Source organism: Xenopus tropicalis, chromosome 1, assembly GCF_000004195.4.
Source record: "Xenopus tropicalis strain Nigerian chromosome 1, UCB_Xtro_10.0, whole genome shotgun sequence".
Classification (NCBI taxonomy): Eukaryota; Metazoa; Chordata; class Amphibia; order Anura; family Pipidae; genus Xenopus; species Xenopus tropicalis.
Window position 1 is genome coordinate 187,225,411 of NC_030677.2, and position 17,783 is coordinate 187,243,193.

The 17,783-nt window shown below is 41.4% G+C and overlaps 1 protein-coding gene across 5 annotated transcripts in view; it reads right to left on the bottom strand.

Moving 5' to 3' along the window:
• The window catches only part of mast4 (microtubule associated serine/threonine kinase family member 4), a 294,389-nt gene that overhangs the window by 170,698 nt on the left and 105,908 nt on the right, over positions 1–17,783 (bottom strand). The window contains exon 1 of one of the 5 annotated variants that reach the window (XM_031894005.1): positions 8,873–9,287. The exons of 3 other annotated variants lie outside the window; for them this stretch is intronic. In XM_031894005.1, the coding sequence (XP_031749865.1) occupies positions 8,873–8,911 (39 nt within the window). In that variant the 5' untranslated portion in view covers positions 8,912–9,287. Of the gene's footprint in view, positions 1–8,872; positions 9,288–17,783 lie in introns of those variants that run through there. One more of the 5 variants, XM_031894010.1, reaches the window with a different exon arrangement.

A 17,783-nucleotide genomic window follows, 5' to 3' on the forward strand; every position in this document is an offset into this window, starting at 1 on the left:
TGGTGAAAATGTAAAATAAGGGAAATACCTTATGCATTATATATTGGTGGAATAGGAAAACGGTGTAAAACATGGGAAAACTCAAAAATTAGGGTATGTAAAATTGATGTTTTATTGTATTAGAATGTATTGCAAATAAAAAACCTTAATGAAACAACCTGTTGATATTATAGTCAGTGATTGGATAGGTGTACCAGCTATGTGTGCGTAAACAAAATGTCAACCAGCACCCAACCCTACACCACCCATTCCCAACCTGCGCCCAACCCTAACCCACTCATTCCCAACCTGCACCCATCCTGACCCCGCAAGGCACCTGTAGTTACTGCCACCCCATCCCATCTCAGACATTAGAAAGGGGTGGGACAGTCAGGCATTTGCCAATAAATATAAGCTGCTGGAGGCGGGAGCTGGGCAGAGCAAGATTGCAGGAGGAGAGGGCAGAAGGGAGAGCTCAGCCCAAATCTGCCCACAACCTGCAAGTACTGTGTGAAGGTTGGCCCAAATCCACCCGGAGGTAAACATGTGGGTTTCGGCCCAGCCCGCACATCACTAGTATCAGATACTTCACTAAGGGCTTTTCCATCAGTAGAAGTTCACATATCTGAATAAAAAGATGCCAGATCTATTGGAGTTGAGGGCACAGTATAGTATGTGCATAAGTTCACAATCACTGTAGGGTCCTGGTCACTGGTATAAAAAGCTGGGACACAAAAATGCTGCCTGAGATACAGTTCCTGTAGAATCCCTCACCGCCAGTGCATGGATATGGTGCCAATACCTTATTACATAACTTACAAGAAAAATAAGTACTCAGACAAAAAACAGCTGTCAGTATACTGTATGCACAGTGCCTAAGTGTGGTTAATACTAAAGCACAGGTATTGTATCTCCCTAACATGCTCAGATCACATTAAGCTTGAAGGAACCATCAAAAACATCATGGAATGTCTTATATCTACCTGCTTGCCTGCTTATGTCATTGGCTGACATTATATGATCCTGATATAGAGAGGGATAAAAGAGATGGACCCACGAAAACATGACTTTTAAAAACTTCAAAATGTACATATCTTGCCTTGTCCACAGATGGGTGGCATTAAACCTGGGAACATGGGACCTTACCTAAAGTCTTCTAGCACCTGGTTGGGTTCAGCATGCAGCATCAGGGGCACCATCAACATAACCCACAGAACAGGATGTTTCTTACACCTCTCTCTCTCTATATGGTGCCTTATATGTTCAGCACGTTGCTCCACAACATATGGGATCAGTGGTTACGTAATGTAAAAGAAGCCACCCATGAGCATTTTACACATCAGAATAAATCAAACTGTGCCACAAATATAGACTATCACTTTAACATATTGATCTTTCACAAATCAATGAAAAATACTGTGCTTTAGCTTTAGTTTTCCTTTAAAATATCATTGCTCACGTTCTTTCAACATTCGCCTTTCCATTCACCTTAATGTCGTTGCGGCTGGCATTAGGTCCCTTGCACGTATCTGATAAGATAATACTTGCTGACAGAATAAAAGGAAAGCATGTGCTTGAGTAAACACTAAGCCAGGCCCACTGGGGGGGGGGCAGATAATTCTATTACTCTATCCAGCAGCAGTCGGTCACACACACAGCCATAGACACAGTCTAAACATTGTGATGTTGGTGTTCAAGTCATGAGAATTACGGAAAAGAGCTGAGGACTTATGGTGACCGAGCCCATGAAATACTGATGCCAGGGATTCCCATGTTTGCACGTGCCTACAGAGAGTAGCCAAACCCTGCAGCAAATGCAGCCTGTAATTAGGGAAACGACAGTGCCACGCTAATACCCATGTTATGGCATCATCACTCTTTCCCTCTATTCATTTAGAATTGCTCAGTGAGCCTGATGCTTGCACATCTGTTTTGCCTAGACATCTGGGGACACTTGTGCTAGAACGCAGCCTATGGACAGAGCATACAAAGGTACGGATCTGAAATTGGAGCAAATGAATATTGCATGCTGCCCTGCCTGCCAAGATCCAGCCTCCTGTGTAACTGTGGGAGAACAGAATATTTACTATGTCAAATCAGCATCATCATTTATAGAGGTGGCAAGTTACACAGAGCTTTACAATAACATTATATCTAGGGTCGCCATCTTAATAAGAGGGGGGAAAAAAAGTGTAGGTTGTGGCATAAAAGGGGTGGGGTCATGATGCAAATGGGAGGGTTGATGATGAAATAGGGAGGAGCAATGACACAATAGAAGATCAAGGGCGGATTACAGAGAAATCGTGGGAGAAGATCAAGCTAAGACTGGGGTGAGTTGGCGGGTTAAGCAGGTGAGCCAGTGGTTCAACTTGAGGGTATTACAAATTTACACACAACTACATTGTTGGCAGTGGCCTTTGGAATTTTTGGTTTTAAACCAATTAAGCAGTCCCCCATCTGTATTTTAATGTTATAGATTTATGAAAAGCTGCACCAGCCTTTTGACCAAAGTTCAAACAGCAAATCAATGCTGATCCCAAATCACATCCAGATGGAGCAGACTTGTGAGTGCCAGATGCATCCGTGCACATTGGTGGAGGGTAATTTTTGTATTTGGGGAGGCTAATTAAAAACATTTCAGATTCCTGCATAGTATCCCAGGCCCTTGTATAATACCCCATATACAGGACAAATACAAATTACAATTTCATATAAAATACCCACAGGACACCTTGCTCGATAAATATAGTGCCAGTTACACAAATAATATTCCAGAACACCACAAACTGAATGCAGTGCTGCACAGTTTACACAGCCCAGAACAGATGGCAGGGCAAACACAATGCCAATTTCATACACAGGTATGGAATCCTTTATCAGGAAACCCATTATCCAGAAAGCTCCGAACTACATAAAGCCAGACTCCATTTTGATAAAATAATTTTAATTTCTAATAATGATTCCCTCTTTCTCTGTAATAATAAAATAGGGCCTTATACTTGATGGTAACTAAGCTGCAATCATCCATACTGTTTAAATGATTTTTAGCAGACTTAAGGAAAGGTCATTCAAATTAAGGAAAGATCCCTTATCTGGAAACCTCCAGGCATTCTGGATAATAAGACCCATACCTGTATAGTGCCCCACAACATATGTCAGTATAAATAGTTTCACTTGCATGTATAATAATCCCAGGAACAAAGAAATATAAATGCAGGGGCAGTTTCATGAATATTACCTCTGTTACCTGTTGGTAGAAATTCACTGGTATTGGCTTAGGGAGGCTTAGCGTTTCCAAGCCTTCATTAAAATCCTCCTATCCGTGCAGTCCTATCTGAACACCCCAACATGTCAAATTCAGGCCTGACTCCCATAAGCTCTAGTCACTCAAGAGCTAGTAGAGCAAGATTTCCAGCTTGGTAACATTCTTTAATAGGCCACTTAATATGATATAAACTACTTGTTGGTTAAGTATTCATTCTGAGGGTATAGTTTTCCTTTAACAAGTTACCACAAGGGATAGTTTTAAAGGGCAAGAAAGACTGAGCGTGGGACCCGGTTTTTACAGTTGCAGAAAAACTGAATGTTGGACATTTCTGATTTATGTCTTTTTCCATCTGGGGCAAAGATTTTCCTCTAGTGTGGGCCTTGTTTAATGTCACTTGAAGAGCATTATAGAGCATAATTTTCCTGCCTGTAGCTTTATTGATGCAGTAGCCAGAAATATTAGCCAGCAGGCACAAAATGTGTCAGACACTTGCCTGACGAATTGTTGTGTGGGTACAAAGTGTGACAAATGGCTGCTCCAGCTCAGCGCGTTACACAAGTCACCCGTAGGAAGAGCAACATGCTGACGCTTCATTCATCTTTCTTAGCCCCGGCACTAACGAACGGTGTTAAATCAAGGCTAATCAAACTCATTGTACCTCACTGACAGCAGCAAAAGCACAAAAGCAAATACGTTAAACTAATGGCAGCATTTGGCTGGCTACAGAAATGCCATTTGAGAGAGGTTGTAAAAATACAGTACATTACACAGCTTTATCCTATAGCTAATCTAGAAAATGTGCAAAAGGTAGGGTCATTTCAGTTTTTAGGGGAAAAAATATTTTGTAGATATCAGTAATAATTATCATTATTCACATTACAGTTCAAACTCTGCTGTCAACTAACAACTGCTTTGGGCAAACTGTCCCTGGTTACTAGGGTCAGTGACCCTGGCAACATGCTGAATGTGCTCTGACAGCATTACAGCAGGGAGCTGACAGCGGCTAGGGGTTTATCTATATGCAAAGAAAAGGAACAAAGAAAAAAAGGGTTTTTTTTTGGCATTTTACTTCTTTTTTTCATCTATTGCTGCTGTCAGTTTCCCATAACTGTCTCTACTAAAACACGGCCAGACAACATTCAATAGGTTACCAGGTCACCAACCCTAGCAACCAGGGAGACATTCAGCTGCAACTGCTCTTGATAGATGACAGCAGACAGAAATAAAAGTTTCCAAAGCAAAACAAGAAATAACAATTATTTATCGACATGAAATAAATGCTGCTTTGCCTGACTGTATGTGTGCACTGTATTTTTCACTTTATATATATTTATAAACAATGGAAGTGGAGAATTAATTTCTTTCATAAGCTCTGCACATCAGGAGATAACATTGATCTGTCTTTATCCAATATCCATCTTACAGAAGTCTTTAGCTGTTGCCAATGATTCATTATGGATGCTGATCCTAGTTGAAAAGCTTGCCAAATGCTGGAAACATTAACACATACGTACTCTGTCTCCTTCCTTGGCACGGGGGGGGGGGGGGGGGGGGTGTTAGTGAAATACAGGGAGCAAAAGTTTGCACCAGGTCTACTGCAACCAATCAGCAGGCAGCAATTTTATCCCCAATATTAATTTTACAAATGGCATGTAGTACATCAATATTTAAAGAACATGTAAAGTCTTTTACAATGGGGGGGGTGCCAAAAAGTCAGGAACCCCCCCAGTCAAACAGATTGCTAAGCTTATTCTTGGGTTTTTGCTCCTGTTATCAGAAAACTGCACCAGCTCAGTGTTGGACTGGCCAACCAGGATACCATACTCCCGGTGGGCCCAGGGGTAGGTGGGCCCTCCTGCTCCTGACCATTTGGCCTGTTTCATGGTCATTCCCTATTTGTGGAAAGAAATGTGAGAAACAGATAAAAAGAATAGATGCATGTAAATAAAAGAGACTAGGAGAATAAAGAGGTTGAGTGAGGAAAGGAGGAAACATAATTTGGAAAGCGGGGCCATGAGCTAAGGTTTTCTGGTGGGCCCCTGGGGTCCCAGTCCAACACTGCACCAGCTCATGATAAACTACCTAGGTGCTGTGCTGGCATCTCCTTACCTGAAATCACCAGGGTTACTCTACTGCACATTTGCAAACAGGGATTTTCTTTTGCCTGGGACACTGGCAGCAAAGGTGAGTAAAATGCCGGCACAGCACTGATACAGTTTTTTCCAGAGGCTGGTATGGTTCTCTCCTAACAGGAGCACTGGCTTGGGAAAAACACTTAGCAATATCATTGTGCTTAATCTTTTGGAACCCCCCGTAAACAAGACTTTTCATGCCCTTCAATACGTGGTAATGCAAACTGGGCTTATCCAACTGCTTGGGCCAACACCTGGATCACATGGGGCCTACAAGGAACTCTAATGAGAGGGCTGCATAGACAGATACGGGCAGCACAGATGATGACTGGGGGTGCTATGCATGTCACAATAAAAACTTACTGGGTTCTATCTGCAATAAAAACACCCCCGTTTTGAATGCCTTACCTGGGAAATCCAGGCTTCCAAACAATATATAAAGCCAAGTCAGATATCAGTCAACAAAGTTGTCATTTTTTGGTCCCATAAACGGGCCAAATAAGATGCCAACTCAAGTCAAAAGAGGGGTCCTGGGTGTTATTTTAACCAGGTTTTCATTTCACATTGCAAAAATATACAGGCAGGTTAATTGTCTCCTGATGAGACAGACTTTAACATGGGCATGCAGGTAGGGTTTTACATACCTTAGACTTCAGGTGCAACAGGGGTAGGGGCTGATATAAATGATGCACAACATGTAAGGTATATAAAAAAAAAGTTAATAATAAATAGAAACCAGAGTACGACATCAGTTCAGGATTCAGACTCCATGTAATCTTAATGGTTTTCTGAAGTTACCCAGTACAACAGCAATAGGCCAATACATACATATATTTCAGCAGTTATCTGGTTGCTAGGGTTTAAAACTATAAAAAAAATAAAATAATGACGATCGGTTAAAAAGATAGACCATATTAACAGTTGACTTAAAGGAGAACTACACCTAGATAGTTATAAGTATGAACTGATCTCATCATAACCCTAGATACACCCAACCTGGCTAATGGATTCACTGGCTAAATTCCAGGATAAAATTACATTCCTTAAATATGAGTACATATGGACATCTCAGAGTAGTCACTGACACTTATGTGAGACACTTGATGGGATCACACAGATATCTTAGCAGGCAGACTGGATTGGTATAACAGATAATAAACCAGTTTTGAAATGAAGCTCAACAATATTATTATTGACACAAAACTAAAAGTCAAGCTGGCCATACACTGAAGGATCCACTCATTTGGAAAGGGCACCAAATGAGCAGACCTTTCCCCAAAATGTCCCCTTTCAGGTGTACAATATCAGATTGAGACGATCATTTGGCCCCAGGGCAAAATGACTGGATCCCATTTATAGAATGTTGGCTCAACATCAACAAGCTGATGTGCTCAAACCTGCCCAATCATTATCTGCCTAAAAACAAGCATATATCAATCAGGCAGGTTTAAAAATCCTGTAGGTTTGTCCCAGGTTTAAAAATCTTGTCAGGTAGGCCTATCAGAGGGCCCCATACATGGGCCAATAAGCTGCTGATGTGCTTCAGCTGCAGTTTTTATTGGCCTTTGTATGGCCACCTTAAGTTTCATTCAGAATAGTACATATTCTAGGTGAATATCCAACATACACTGTCGTGCCTTGATCTATTTTGAAAGGTACTCAGAATTTCTGGGTTGTTGAGGTGTTGGGTGCTAAGGTTCTAACCCATATGTTAGGAACCCCTAGCAGATGTTGTATATGTTTTGTTCTATGAACCACAACCTTTCCCAGTTTCACTAAAATGTGGAAAAAACAATGGACATTATTTTCTATATAATTTACGTGTCTCTAACTTAAAATATAAAGGAAAGGAAACTTGTGTAAGAAGCCTCTATTGCAGGGGCGAGGCTAAGGGAACGGTACATCTCCAACAGAGGGTTACCTGAAGCCAATCAGATAAAGATAAATATAAATCAATAATGGCATAAGAATGGCAGTTGTGTTGCATAAACATTGAGTTCCATGGCTTCCATATGTGCAACAGAGAAACAAGAAACTTTAGGAAATCAATGAGACTGCAACCTGGCTCGCCCGTTGCCACAAAAGCCCTTAACTTGCCCACTCACAGCCCCTAAGTGACATCACTTGGCCCACTATGTGATCCTTTACCCCCTCTTTTCTTTAATGAGCAAGTCAATATTTAACTTCCTAGAGCTCCAGATATTAAAGCCTGCCTCTGCTTAGTGCATTCCAATCTGATAAACTTTTGCCCTGTGCTACAGTTAAAGATTTTATACCCTCCAAACGGTCCTTTGTTTCCTTCTCCAGGGATATGATGACATTTTCTTGCATTTATTTATTCTTTGGTGCATAATAAGTAAATGAAGCCAGCAACCCTTGCAGATACTGTTAATGATGCATTCCTTAGGCTGACATGCTAACTTAGTTCCCAGAGCAATACCCGCTGAGCTCTAATTATACCAATATAAACTATGGGCTAAGCAAAGGCCAGTGCTTACAGAACAGGGCAGGCTTGTTATCCAAAACCTGGCTTTCTGCATATGGCAATTTACAATGCCCCGGGCACATAAGAATCATTTATTATTACCATTATCCTTTATTTATACAGCACAGATCTCTGCTGCCAGTGCAAAACTATGCCTGCTGGCTTACAACCTGAACAATGGGGGCAACTCAGGGAATGAGTGACAAAGTACAGATTCTCAGCAGGACAAGGAATGATTTTTCATTCACAAAGAACAGTTGACACGGCAGAGCTGCGCTATTAGCTGCAAGTGAGGACTTGGGTGCAAAGCAGAGAGTTAAATGAAATGATGCCTTCTGTAAAAGCAACACTAACAGGTATTTATACAAGCAGGGCCAAACAGGGCTGAAACCTTATCCATAGCATCAGTCCCTTACTTTAAATCTAATTACTCTCTATTCAGCGCCTTCATCTGTTCTCTCCCCCTACGCTCACAGTCAGCTGCTACACTGCTCACTGCTCAGTAATATTCCCATCGACATGAAAATGTATAATCCATAAAGCCAGAAAAAGAACAATCTGTTTATTCCACGGCTTTCAATCCATTAGAAACTCTATAATCTGCTTACAAACATCATTTCCAGTGACAAAGATACACACGATAAGTGACAGATATAAAGATTTCATGTAAAGCCCCTGCTGCATGTAGCCACAGAGAAACACTAGTTGGCCCGATACATTCATTTCTGCTCATCTCCCTCGCTCTCTGGGAAAGTTGACAAGTTATTACAGACCCAGTGGGAGTATCTGCCCTAAGATGCCCCAAGGGGTTAACACCCAGAAACCTAGCTGCAAAATACTATCATCTCCAGCCTAAGCACAAAGTGTATGATAATCCAGCAGTCCTCTGGTGTTCCAGATTGCAATGAGAAAATCGCTTTCCTTTCTGGCTCAGGGAATGAATGCAGAAGGAACTTTAAGGACAAGCTAAAACTACATCAATTCTTCATGAGCACAAGCAGCACCCACCTGAAGGCCTCTTCTTCTAAGGATACTGGACTCGTCCATTGCCGTTTATCCTGAAGATCCCCGGCTAGTTCTCCCACAACAGTTGAACCATGCTCTGGAGTACACGGTACCTTAGCATTGAGCGTGCTAATTCACATCCAAGCAGCTGCTAAACACTTACATCACGACTTATCTGATTGGAGAGGGGCAGTCAGCTGACCAGCCTTTAGTTATTCACTTCGGCAACTTCGGAGATCATGAATGCATGCAGTACCGTGCTGGAAAGCAGCAAGTGGGCTCCGCGCTGGCACATTCATCCTGCGATTAGACGGAGGAAATCCTGGGAGTATTGTTACACTGCAAACAATACTGCCGGCATCCTGCACAAACAGCCAACTGCTTCGGCTTCAGGTCAGGCACTTTTCCGAGGCTACTGGAAGGTCAAAGCATCCGTAGAAATGAGCAGTGACACCTCCGAGAAGGGAGAAGAGAGAAATATCTGTAACAGGGAAAAAATCCAACCCAAGAGCGAAACCAAACTGAGCTCATCTTTCTGATGCAGCCGGAGGAAACAAAACAGCACTGGACTTGATCAATCACTGGGGGATCTTATCACCCCACGGGGTTAAATTAAAATGCTTTTTGCAAGGTGACCTAGAGATAATAAAGCGATAGAGTTAACACTTTGCCCATAGCCGGCTGGATTATTCTGTGTGTTTTCTTAAGAAAATCAAACCCCGGGAAGAAGAGTAGGGGAGAAAGATAACTTAATCTTTATTTTGGCCAATAAGGAGCAGGCTACGATTTCAATCATATGCAATTTCACAGTCTGCCTCTGCTTGTTTTCTGTGCTCATTCTCATCTTATTTCAATTCACTGTGACCACGGAATGAATTTTAAGTATTCTCTTTGCCCATAAGCTCCTCAACCATAAACAGAATGAAATAATGACTTGCTAATCAAAGGGACGTGAGCAGCGGCGGCAGCAGCGCCGGGTGCAAATCTGATGCTCCTCGCTGCATTGCTTGAGAACCTGCCTGCGTCCTGTGGCTTGTCAGCTGCACTTTAAAGGGGATAGAAAGTACAATGTTCCCAATGAAAGAAAATGTCATTCTAAGCAACTTTCCAATATACAGGAATTAGGAGCGTTGATTTGTAAATGTAAGTTAAACCTGTATCTCTTTCATAACTCCCTTTTCTGGACTTTTTATGCAATGTAGCAGAAGTCAGCTCTCCTGCAGCCAAGGCACCTATGTTATTCAGCTTCTGCCACATTGCTCCAAAATCCAGATCCAACAGGGCAGAGAACAGCAAGCAGCAGACAGATATTACTTCAGTAGCACTTATATTGATAAATGCATTAAAAGCCATTAAAATATTGAATGGATATTGGAAACATGCATACATTGCACTTGGACTACTGTCCTAACTGTTCAGTTGTCATTTTGTTAAAATAGCATTAGCCCCCAAAGCAATGTGCCTATGTAGGTGGCGATATAGGGGTGACTTCTTATAGCTGTTAAGGCGGCCATACACAAAAAAGATTTGCGAGGTCAGAAAACAAGGGGATCTTTCCCAGATATGTCCACCATGATGTGGGCAATATCGGATTGTCCCAAGGTTCAAATCATCAGATCACAACAACAGGGATACAGACTGCCAGGACAAGGGACAGATCAACGAGCCAAAGTGGCCATCACTCTGATGAGATCTTTAAACCTATCTGATCCATATCTGTCAGATTTTAAACCAGATATCGATTAGGTAGGTGCATCGGAGGGGCCTATACATGGGCAGATAAGTGGTCGACTTGGACTGAAGGAGCCCAATCGGCACCTAAACTCTGCCCAGGGCCCACCCCCGATCTGCCAGTGTCCCTCCCTCAATGCGCTGAATTTAAGTTTCATTTATGTGCGATCGGGGAGGAGGTCGGACAGGTGGTGGGGGCACCTGGGTGGGCTGCGTGAAGGCCAATGGGGGGTGCAGGGGCCCTTGCAGCAGTAGCCCCAGTGGGCCCTGCACCCCCCAGTCTGACCTGGACTCTGCCTGTGTACGGCAACCTTTAGCCCCCACACTATATTTGCAATTTTGTTTCTTCTTGTGCCAGAAACTGCTACTTTCTGCAGAGCTGTACAACAAAGGAACCTGGCTTATACAAACAGCACTGTACAAAGATACAAACCTCTTAAACCAAGTTGTGCTCATTTTTCCTGCTACAAGCAACCCAGATATGCTGTGAGTCCTAAAAACGTAGCAAAAGCTATAGGTACCATCAAGTACAATGCACTTTTTTTTTCATTATTACAGGCAAAAAGGAAGCCTTTTTGAAAATTAGAATTATTGGCTTAAAGTGGGCTCTATGGGAGATGGGTTTCCTGCAATTCAGAACTTTCTGGATATGGGTTTCTGGATAAGGGATCCAAAGCTCCCAAACACCCTTACCATTAAATAAAACTCATCTGCACTTCCATGTCCTACTCTTGCCATCCCGACTATAATCACTCCTCAGGTGTAAGAATTAAAGGAATAGCAACACCGAAGGGAAAAAAATTAATGTTTTAAAGTAATTAAAATATAATGTACTGTTGCCCTTCAGAAACACTACTATAGTTTATATAAACAAACTGCTGTGTACCAGATAAGCACCACTGTATTTGAAACAGCTTATCTTCTATGTAACCTGTGCCATTTCTTCTTTGAATGGCTGCCTCCATGGCTACACAGCAGCTTATTTATATACTGCTACAGGTATGGGACCTGTTATCCAGAATGCTCAGGACCTGGGGTTTTCCGGATAAGGGTTCTTTCCGTAATTTGGATCTTTATAACATAAATCTGCTAATCATCATTTACATATTGAATAAACCCAACAGTCTTGTTTTGCCTCCAATAAGGATTAATTATATCTTAGTTGGGATCAATTACAGGTACTGTTTTATTATTACAGAGAAAAGGGAATCATTTAACCATTAAATAAACCCAATAGGGCTGTTCTGCCCCCAATAAGGGGTAATTATATCTTAGTTGGGATCAAGTACAGGTACTGTTTTATTATTACAGAGAAAAGGGAATCATTTAACCATTAAATAAACCCAATAGGATTGTTCTGCCCCCAATAAGGGGTAATTATATCTTAGTTGGGATCAAGTACAAGATACTGTTTTATTATTACAGAGAAAAAGGAAATATTTTTTAAAAATGTGAATTATTTCCTTATAATAGAGTCTATGGGAGATGGCCTATCTGTAATTTGGAACTTTCTGGGTAACGAGTTTGCGGATAAGGGATCCCATACCTGTATATATCTATAGTAGTGTTTTTGAAGCAAACACACCAGTTTTACCAGTGCAGGGCAACACTACATTATATTTTAATTACTTTAAAACATTTTCCTCTAAACAAAAGGCACAAATATATAGGCAACAATGTGTAAAACTCTGACACTTGTTGCCAATCGAGTTTGTTTAAAACAGCCACTCTCAGCCATTCAGCACTGATGTACATTCCAAGGTTAAATAAGTGACAAAAACAGCAGACAAACAAGCATTCACACTATTAGAACTGACAACAACTTGATCCCTGGGGACACTGACTCATGCCTTTAGAAATCAGCCTTCTGGGTATGTGCCTTCAGCATAGCCATGCCTGCGTGCACACTGCTTTCAAACATGCTATTTGAGAGACCGGGGGTTCATTTTCATTAAGAACATTCTGGTACATGCATGATTTTTGGCCATTCCATTTTAGTGGCAGGTAATTGATAACTGATCATGATGGCTTGCACATGTTAGAGACCCCATAACTGGCAAAATGCGATCTATCTTCTGCAATGAATCAAGATAAGGAAGCAACGGACTTGTGCGTAATGTGAACTGAAAGGACTGACCAGTGACATAAAACCCTGTTTCATTGTAACCAAATAAACACTGTATATACTGTATATACACTGCATCTTGACCTTCCTATATAATCACTGCGAGTTGCTCCTAAAACCCCTTTTCATTAAAGGTACTTGTGCACTCTATGATCTTCTCTATAGTTGTGCTTGGCGCCAAATCAGGCACTGCTGCGCCTTTTTATGCAGGAGAACCTTGGAGCTACCAGCACCTCCTCAGAAGGCGTCAGTTTCAGGGTTCCCTCAACGCCCATTTATCAATAGGCGCAGCATACTTCCACCGACAGGATAGGGTGCACACATCCCTTGCATGCCGAACACCAGAAATGAAGCCAAGCAAAACATGCCTAATTTGCGTCAAAGCGCACACTTAGCTGCATCCATTTTTGTGAATCAGAAGTGACTTCAGTAGGTGCAGTGCAATTGCATCAAGAGAATCATCTGTTTGCGTCTGCAATGACTGCTGAATTCTGGGAAAAACAGTACATTATGGGAATAAACATGGCAAATGCCCTTGAAACTGTTCTTTGCACACTGCATCTAGGTAAGTGAATACGCCCTAATGTCTTTATCCCTTCCCAAGTGCACCACCCACCTTGATTCCACTGACTTTGGTTCAGTAAATATTAACATATCAATAAACCCCTAATCTTATAACCCCTTCTATGGAATGAAACACAGTGGATCTTATCAAACATGGGGTAAACTAACATAAGTACTGAAGTATAGGAATTAAGAGTCTCACTTCTGCACCCAATGGAAAATAAAGGTGCATTGATTAAATCAAAGATAGCATCCTAGCATGATCCCAGGATTTTAATGTAACAACCCCCAAAGCTCCATATTGTAACTTTACTTTTAACGATGCAAAAGCCAAAAATCAATAGGTTTATATTAACCAACAGCAGTAATGAGCAACTGAAAAACATCAGTCTGCTAACCTAGTTGGAGTGGCTTGATTATGGAGATCCTCTTATGACAATTTTCTTTATACTGTAGCCATACTGAACAGTTGCTTGATCAAATGGATATTCCAATAACTAATCTGTGTGGCAATGACAAGTTCCAAATTTGATCAAATAAATTGTAACATGTCTGTCCATATGAGTGTTCAGCCAAACATCCCTTCCCACTTTCATGCTATATGAAGTAAAATGAGATGGAAATGAAGACAAAAAAGTTCAGTTTCAATGAACACGAGCAGTCGGCCTGTACTATCCAGCTTTCTTTTGATGTTTGATGTAAAAAAAAAAATTATATATATATTGTTTATTATTTCAAAGCAAACTTTTAAACTCATGAAGTTATTAAATAGTATAGACACAACGGAAATGCATGAAGGAGCCAGGATGCATTAACGGAAATCATTTTTGGCTTTTGCGCTTGTGTGGGCCGTCTAAATAATAATAAAATGTAAATGTGTAAATTCAGTGCCATCATGATACTATAGAAAGGAAACCAAAGCACATTGCATGTCGGACTAAACAGAATTAAATCCTTAAAAACAAATATGGGGAGATATGTTGTATTTAATATACTGAACTGTGATTTTTATATTCTATATTTACATATGTCTATGAAGATTTTCATTCATCCAGGTCATGGTATATCTAGTATAAATAAATTTGAAGCAACTGGACTTGTTTAGTAACGTCTTCAATGATTACTAAACAAGTCCAGTTGCTTCAAATTTATTTATACTAGATATATTTACAGTATATTGTTTTTCCTTACGTTCGACTTAAGTGATAGCAGTCCAGAGAATATGCAGGGAATCAGCAGAAAAGAAGATGTGGGGCTACTGGGGCATCTTTGGGGCACAGATCTTCCCTGCTAAAGGGCTGTGGTGGCTACAATTCTGTAGTAAGCATTCTGGCAAGTACGGAGAGTGACGGGACCATGAGGGCTTGGGCTAATGACATATGGGAAGGGGCGGTGAGGCAAAAGGGGGCAGACTAGTGATAAGTGGACAGATCAGTGGCCGGATGATAGAATTTTTGTGAGTATAGGATATTAGCCCATAAGAGCAGGAGTCTGGTATTGCCAGGGGCAAAATGACAGGTAGTTACAAATTTATAAATAAATTGCTGGCAAATTTGTAATGCCGGGTCAGGCACTGGCTGGCACTACATGCCAAATTCAACCAAACTGACTGACCATGTGGACATGTATGCCAGGTTGAGAGGCTGTACTGACTTATCAGCCCGCTAGCCTATAGGCTTCCAGATTCTTAGCCATATTTGCAAATTTATCTGTGGATGGAGTACGTTGGTGAGTGCATGGTTCATCACCTTCCCATCCTGCAGTCTTGACCATTCAGTCTTCAGTCCCAAGGAATGGAACAATACCACTTGGTAGGTCAGTTTCCACCAGTGTAGGGCCACCCTTAGCAACAGATATCAAAATGCCATTTCTTCAAACGAGAAACAACAAACACAAAACCAGACAGTTCATATGAAGTCCCCAGGCAGGGGGTTCTACTTTGCATGGTAACGTGAAACGGTTTTGCGGCATAACATGTCCTGCTGTGTTTGCTTGGATTTGGGAAATTTAAAACATGACATTCTGCTCAGCCTTAACTATTTATAGAAAGGAGGCCAGAGGCCACAGCATGTTTCTATAACACACACAATGCTCTGTGGTTTATTTTAAAAATTCCTATCATCTTAAAGACAGTAAAACAAATGCTACAATGCCGAGTATGAAGTCTGTTCCCCCATGTAATACATATGATAAATACATAAGCGGTATTCAAGTCATAAGCTGTATATATTTGGAACAATTAGCATGGGTATCAGTGATCCAGATCAGGCTAGTCATGAAATGTTTAAACAATCCAAATTAAACCCCATTTAGAAAGGAAACGAAAGACCCAAAACACTGCTATTCATACCAATAATCGTTAAAAAAAAGTCAAAAGAACCATAAAAAAATAAAAGTGAAGAAATAACTTCAGTTATAAACGTTAACATAAAAGCAATGACTAAACATCCTTTTAAGCATCTTATATCTGTAACAAGGTTTTTATTGCCCCCATAATGTTCTCAGCCAGCCCACAGGCGGCTATGTTTGTGTGATATTATCCTGGATTCAGTACAAATGGCCCAAAAATGGCCATTTCTTTAGTTTCTCTAGTGTCACAAAGCCCAATTCTGCCCAAGGATTCACTACCGTATATCTAAACATTTGACAAAGTTTAAGTGGATGTAAACCCAAATTTAACATGTTGTGTAACAAAAGCAAAGTTTATTCTAAGCAATTCTCCAATATATATTAAAGAAGAACAAAAGGTTGGGTAAATCTATGCAGGGTCCGACTGGGGGGTGTGGGGCCTCTGGGGAGGAAGCCCCAGTGGGCACTGCACCCCCCCCAGTCAACCCTACATATATTTACCCAACCTTTTGTTCTTCTTTAATGGGTGGCCCCTCTGGCTACATCACCCACACCCCTCGCAGGGGCCACCGATGCTCCCCCCTAACCCCTTGCAGGGGTCCCTGCCACCCGCCCGACGTCCTCCCCTGAGTGCGCATAAGTGAAATGCATCAGGGGAGGACATCTAGGGCCTGGGCCCACCGCGTTTTTTCCCGATGGAAAGCGCCCCAGTCCGACCCTGAATCTATGTCCCCCTAAAGTTCCGCTTCCTTCTGTCTCCTGAACTGACCTTCTGGGTAACTGCCCTGTTTGCTTCAGTTGGTTAAAATAGCAAAGTAGTGCAGCAGGTTCTTGGGTGCCATCTAGTACCCCTTTGGGTCCTTTTCTCTGTGATCTTATGAGCATAAAGCTGATAAAGACCTGGCTCTAACTGGGCATGCTACGGGCCACCAATCCAACCTGAACAGGAGCAAGATGGCACCTGACCACCACTTTTTAGAACCAGGTACAGAAGGTTTGAGAGTTACAACTCTGTTAGGGGGCAACATTATAACTGGAGTATAATTCTCTTTCAGAACTTTGTGATGATTTTAAAGTGAATTTCCATCTGAAAACTCTTTTTGGTTTTTTTTTGCACAATGAAAGAAAATTTCATTTCTGAACAACTTTCTAGGGCGTGCATTAAGTTAGATCCCCTGGGCCGGGGCAGTTTTCTGTTAACAGGAGCATTGGCCTGGGGTATCAGGTAAGTGAATACAATCGCTTGGGGGGTGCCTAACTTTTTGCAGCCCAAAGTAATTTTCCTTCCTTAATGTTACTTGGTAAATATATTTTACAATAAAAAGCATTATTTATTCCTTTCTGTTCTCTGGATCTGTCTTTAAACATATAGCAGACATATAGCGTGACTATCAGCTGAATTCTGCTAAACTGTTTCAGGAGTCAGAACCAGTAGTGCAAGGAACAAACAAACTAAAGAGATACTGCTTTCAGTTTACAAATAAATGTTGCCCGTTATGCACAATGTTATATTCAGTTTCCAGCCCCTACATAAGCTGTAAAACTGGATAGTGGGTAATAATCAATTCTCACAATTGAAAAGACTTCCTTCCATACAAAAAACATTATGCCCCCGGCTGGTTCCAGTGAATCATCTCTGGATCTTCTCCTTTCCCTTCTATAACACAGTTCATTGCTTTGCATTACCCTTACAGGTCGACCAAAAATCCAATGCTATTTGAAACAAGGGGCCTTATGAATACTACCTTTGTCACTTTGTTTTAAATGCTATTAATAAAAACGATAGCAAAGGCAACACTACAAGTAGCCCTCAGTATGTGACTGTCATCCAAAAAATTGCATGTTGCTGGCAACTCAATACTTCCCATAACTGGTCAGAGATGTAGCCTGATCCAATAATAAGCATTTTGATTAACCCCCCCTGACTGATGCCTGTCAAACCTGTATATCCCATAGCTCTCTACATAATATATTATTCTATTAAAAATACCTATGAGAAAATCAACCAATGTCCTGACAACTCTCTTGAAAAGGTCCACAAGCAGATTGTGGGCAGGACTAGCAGATGCAGGTATGGGTACGGGTCCAGACTAGGAAGACCGAGGCCTAAGGTGGCAAAGACACTGGAGAGGCATGCTGCCACTG